Source organism: Olea europaea, chromosome 2 (genome assembly GCF_002742605.1).
Source record: "Olea europaea var. sylvestris chromosome 2, O_europaea_v1, whole genome shotgun sequence".
Taxonomy (NCBI): domain Eukaryota; kingdom Viridiplantae; phylum Streptophyta; class Magnoliopsida; order Lamiales; family Oleaceae; genus Olea; species Olea europaea.
Window position 1 is genome coordinate 15,461,634 of NC_036238.1, and position 5,732 is coordinate 15,467,365.

Sequence of the window (5,732 nt, forward strand, 5' to 3'; positions counted from 1 at the left end):
AAAAAATGTTTTAATTTGCGTGTAATATTATTTTAATAAAAAATATGTTGTTGAAATTTAATAATATAAAAAAATAATGTGGTAGAATGTGAAATAATGGGTGACAAATAAGAGCTTAGAACCTATCTATGTGACAACACAGGGCCATTAAATATAAGTCTAGTGAAATGTAAAAATATGAGACTTATTTTATTGTACGTATCATTCAACGTGATGGTGGTGTTGTACTAGCATTGCTAAGTAGCATACGCTAAACCAAATTGTAATTGCAATTTGCATGGCTTTAGTGAATTTTAAAATTACACCACTATCGAGTACTTAAACTATCATATTATTGGATGATTGAATTGAGTATTGAGTGGATCAAGTTGTACGGTCCATTAAGCTAAGTACGTGTGTTATATTGAGCTCCCAAGTAATTCAGAATCCGAGATCATTTATTTAGGTACCTAGATGCACCGTAACTTCGAGATAAGGCCTCTTTGGCAATGAGAGAATTTTGATACTTATATGTCGTGGATGCTTGCTCCAACGATCATCAAAATATTGTTTTTCGGGTTCTGTTTAACATTACGTTTTTTTGCCAAACAACCAGTCTAAATGGCTCCAATCCACAACCAATATATTCATCTCGTTTGCTTCTCAATCTTACCCACAAAGGACTAGATAACGGTGATGATTTATAGGCACAAAGGCAAGGAAAAAAAAAGGAAAAACACATGAGATGAAGGCTAAAACACAAAGTTAATTAACTGATTTTTGGACAATGGAGGAAGCCGGTTTTGCACCACAAAGGCAGCCACGTTTCTTCTATGTTCATCCACAAATCACCCACTAAAAACGGCTAGGGCAAAATACATATAAGCAGTGTTAGGTTAGGCTTTTAGTTGGACCAATAACAAGACTAAATGGGTCAAGATTCAAAATCATCCAAGAGGTAATATAAATAGGTCGGATAGAACTTTTGGACTTGGTTGTTGATAATTATTTCACTCATCTGCTGAGGTCTATAAAATATTTTCCCACATTAATATCATAACTCAAGATTTATTGGATATCAAAACCCAACTTATATACGGCATTTAAAATTTTATGTAATTCAAAGTTTATATGTATCATTTTATCATGAAACTAAAAGCCTGTGATCATCAACTTCTCAATCAAGAAATTCATCCTTCTATTCTTAACAGTGCTGATTGAATAGAATCATCGCGTTCTGTCTTTGAACTGCTTTGCACCAAATTTGGGATCCTCAGAACTATTACGACTCCCAACTTTCTCGATAGTTTTGTTCAAATACTAAATTGACGACCCTTTTGAACAACGATGAGTGGGTCCCTAGCTATTGTAAGGCTTCAAGATACATGTGCAAACTTTACAGTATTTTGAGATGATCAGGGAGTAACGACAATTGGAGTCGGGGGAACCAACTTGTGATTCGGTAAGCATTCCCATCCACTTTCCTTGCTGTGAGATACTGTGAAATGCTTGGGAACCCAATTTTCATCTTTTAGCTTTCTTTCTTTTGCAAGCTCTCTCTGCTTCTCCTCGACCACGCTCTTAGCTTCCTTGGCTTTCTCCCAGCACTTTTGTAGAATAGCTTGGCTCACCTCAGCCCATATCACAGTTGATTCACTGGGAAGAATACCCTAAAACATTAAACTCAGAGGATCAGAATCACAAGTAAATAACCAAATAATATATGCACCATTCTGACACCAGAACTCGAATATCTTGCTAATAATAGTTGAATAAACATTCACTCCTTTCCAAAGAAATGAACTAGCTTCCATTTTTGTCGACATATTTTAGTCAAACGGTGAGAAAGTTATGCTTGGCTGGTTTGGATTAACTATCCACAAGCCTAATTGGAAATATCATTGATCATGACAAAACAAAATTGAGATGAAAATTAGTAGTAATCTACCTGAAATTTTAATGTATTGACCATAATATTAACAATTGAGATTATCAGCTACATCAGACCAAGAGAACAAGCAACTATTTGAAGCTATACTTACCTTTTGGTCTTTGACAATAGGAGTCTTCAGTCCTGAAATCGCTTCCTTTGCATTGTAGATGATCGTGACTCTTTCACTAGAAACGTCTTTGATGGTCACGGTACTACAATTTACACAAGGAAAAACGAAGAGTAGAAGTCGAAAGTAGTGAATCTTGTGAAAGTAGTGAATCTTGATGGTCACAGTAATAAATCCATGTTAGTTGTCTGGTACCTGTCCCAGTGGCCATTAATCTTGTAAAGGGTCTGTGATGATGACGATAGAAAGATCTTTCCTTTAATTGACCTGTGCATTGATCGACGGGGGAAAAATGAGTTGCCTTCGTAACATATCTCTGCTTCAAGACCAGTTTCTTTACATTGGATTGTGACATTGCCCAACCATTCAACCCCAGGAACCGGTAAAAATCTGATCACAAGCTTTGGCGAGTTCATTACATAAGTTTCATTCTTATCAAGGAGATTCAACTGTCTTTTTCCATGCACCTCTGTTTCAATATGAGTCCCTATACTTTTTAACATTAATTAGGATAAAATAGTGTAGATTCATCTGTACAAAAGAACAACATTTTCTAATATGGTTTAGGGAAGAAGAGTTAAATACCGTAGAACTTGGGAATGGGCGAATGACACCATATCATTTCGATGTTTTCTTTCTCATCGGTAGCATGTAGTGCAGTCACTGGGGGATGATGCGACACCTGACATCATCAAAAATACAAAATCGCAGGATTTCAGCGACATGAAGCATGTATATGGCTAGTTGAATTGGATTCGTGGCATAGCAAGTTAGTTACAGAGTGGTCAATTTTAGTCTCTTTTTTATGATTTCGACTGAGCATCCATGACCAGGAAAAGTGGTCTGAAAATTCCTGTATAAATTCTAATTGCTAGTTCTATTTACAAAACCTTAGGCGTCATAATAAGAATCCGTGCCTAAGCAAAAATAAGAGACCATAGTGCTTCTAAATACAACTGAATGTGGTAACAGCAGAGTTGCAATCTTATTCCAGACATTGGTAAATGCTGCCAAGAAAACTATCCTGCGAACTCAACCCCCTTTTATGATGGCAAAAACCGCGAAAGCACTAAAAGGGTGACAAGGGAGCAAGTGAACTATCCCCTTTTATGACGGCAAAAATCGAGTATACTCGAAAATGTGATGTCTAAACTTATAAGAGTATCTCTGAGAGACTCCCTATTTTTAAGGAGCATATTTTATCATTTGGAGAGTATCTATAAATTTAGAGAGTTAAAATTTTGAAGTATTTCACCAAACTTTTTATATTTAACACTTAATTTTATTACTCCCAAAATATATTTATTATTTTTCTCAATCATTTATTTTAATTAGTTTTTCTCTAGATTATTTTATTATTTTTCTACATTGAAAATTGAAATACTTTGAATGCATTTAATTATAAAGAGTGAGTTTGGCTTACCAAATTTTAAGAGCCAAACCCACTCTAAATTGAAATGTTAATTTAAAGAGTCTTTTGAAACATAATTTTAAGGATTGACTCTTTAAAATAGAGAATATCTCATATTTAAATAGTCTCTTGGAGATGCTGAAATACATAAACATAATTAGTTATTAATTCATAACTAAAAAGTTGCCACCTGTCATATTCTAGAATGACCTAATACTTTCCTCCCAAATGGATATTTCAACTCTTGCTCCGATTTAAGCATAAAAACTGGTGAGTTTAGGAGGAGAAAATCCCGACTGTGTGAGAGAAATTTGTTGATCATAATTCTACCATAAACATTGAATAAGCAGAATTAAATTAGTTATTAATTCACAACTAAAAAGTTGCCACCTGTCATATTCCAGAATGACCTAAAAAAGGATGCAAATTCAAATGCTTTCCTCCCAAATAGATATTTATTTAAGCATAAAAACTGATGAGTTTAGGAGGAGAAAATCCCGGCTATGTGAGAAATTTGTTGATTGTAATCCTACCATCAACCCTAATTAGCAGAATTATCAGCATTGATAGAGTAGATGAATGTACCTGTTCAAGTAGGACATTGAGAGTGCCCCGCGAGACATGATGAGTCTCTCCAAGAATAGGATTGTAAGGAGCCACACCAAAAATCAAAGGACGTGTGGTGGATATGGACCAAGCAATAACGGATATGAATCTGTCAAGAGGAGTTTCTCCATTGTTGCACTTACTTAGCATATCCGTTTTAGTGCAGTACACTGATTCTCCATAGCATTGAAGCTGTGACTTTGGAAGGTTGAAGAGCGGTGGTAGCTGTTTTTAGCCAATAAAAATCATATATCATATATCTATCTTACCATCCTTGCTCTTATATACAAGCAATTCAGTAGCACAGTGCAAGATAATTATCGAAGGATTAACAAGAACACAAGCAATATATAGAGCTTTATTTAAACTGACACATAAAATAAATAAAATAGGAAATGGGAAATAGAGCTTGCCTGAAGGCGAATGAGATCAGATCCTGAATGGACACTACTCAACAGACGGAAAATGCGTTGAAGCATATTGGGAGGTCCATCAGAATTATCTCCCTCCAGTGATAATGGTGCAGTTAGTACAGCATTTGAATTTGCATTCTAAACGAGTGAATGATCCAATTAGGAAACTAATGATTGGGTTCTCCAGAGATAAACAAAATTCAGCACAAAATTTGTACACGGACAAAAAACATATAGGGAGAGTGAAAGGGAGGTGGAATACATACCATTTAGGAGTACTGGATTGATGGCAGAGAAAGGTTTTGAACAGTCTTCTGCAAAGAAAAGAGAACACCTATTCTCCTATATCTATAGAGAAAGTTGAGAATTCTCGTGCGTGTTCTTCCTTTTTCGTTACGTTTTTCCCTCTTTTCTCCTTTGCTCTTTTCTCTGGGACAAAGTGAAAGTTGAGAATTCTGGTGGTGTTTTCTTCTTTCTTACGGTTTTTCCTTATTCATTTGAAGTGAGTTAACTTTAGTATTTATAAACATGGGAAGAAGCCCCCCAGGGCACAGCTCAACTGGTGGATCGATCAACATTGGCTTGCTTCCAGCGGCAGGATGGAGAGTTCGATTTGCAGTGGGAACCTGTGGCCAAAAATTTGGTATGGAACAATCACTGTGGAAGAGGATCTCTTGTGCGCAAAAGTGTACAGTCAATGGGAGTAACCTGTGATCCAGTTGAGGCATATCCCGCGATTTACCCCCTCCAAGATTCTAGGGGCATGGGTCTTGGAGATCTAGAATTTAGTTTGGTGTAAACTATGATACCTGAATATAAAAAATAAAAAAAACATGGGATGAAGTAAAACATTGTGCGCACATATATATGTTGTTTAATTTATTGCAAACTTTCAGCGTGTGAATGGATTGCCCAACTTTTAGATTCCAAGGGCCAGCTCCGTACGATTTTTAAAAGAATCAATTCTAGATGTTTATGAGGGGTCCAATGTAAGGTAATTTTTAATAGCGATTTTAAAGCAATATGTAGACACACACACACACACAATACGAGTGAATGTGTACGTGGAACTATAAGCTGGCCTCCTTCGAAAATGGGGTTGTCTAATGAAGCGCCTTTCCTACTACTAATAGAATGTCGGTTTTTGTCAACTTTATTTAGGTTGATGAGGTGATTTTTTTTTTTTTTTTTTTTTTTTTTTATTAACTCACAGTTGCTATCCGAAGGTGCGCACTAGGTAAACCCCGCCTTGTGATCCTAGCC

General features: G+C 35.9%; 1 protein-coding gene across 1 annotated transcript; it reads right to left on the reverse strand.

The window, feature by feature from the left end:
* Positions 1-1,142: 1,142 nt before the first annotated feature.
* On the reverse strand, positions 1,143-4,967 carry LOC111412168 (oxysterol-binding protein-related protein 4B-like). Its single transcript, XM_023042966.1, has 7 exons — positions 4,736-4,967; positions 4,470-4,607; positions 4,036-4,281; positions 2,625-2,721; positions 2,235-2,526; positions 2,022-2,124; positions 1,143-1,649 (listed from the first exon to the last, which is right to left on the reverse strand). The coding sequence occupies exons 1-7, from the start codon at positions 4,736-4,738 to the stop codon at positions 1,395-1,397; spliced, it is 1,134 nt and encodes a 377-aa protein (XP_022898734.1). The 5' UTR covers positions 4,739-4,967; the 3' UTR covers positions 1,143-1,394.
* Between the last annotated feature and the right edge of the window lie 765 nt (positions 4,968-5,732).

Bases quoted from the DNA above. Each gene is read 5' to 3' on its own strand.
- LOC111412168 (XM_023042966.1), bottom strand. The intron at 2,125-2,234 runs GTACCAGACAAC...TGTAAATTGTAG, and splicing joins ATTAATGGCCACTGGGACAG to TACCGTGACCATCAAAGACG. The intron at 1,650-2,021 runs GTAAGTATAGCT...TTAATGTTTTAG, and splicing joins CTATTGTCAAAGACCAAAAG to GGTATTCTTCCCAGTGAATC.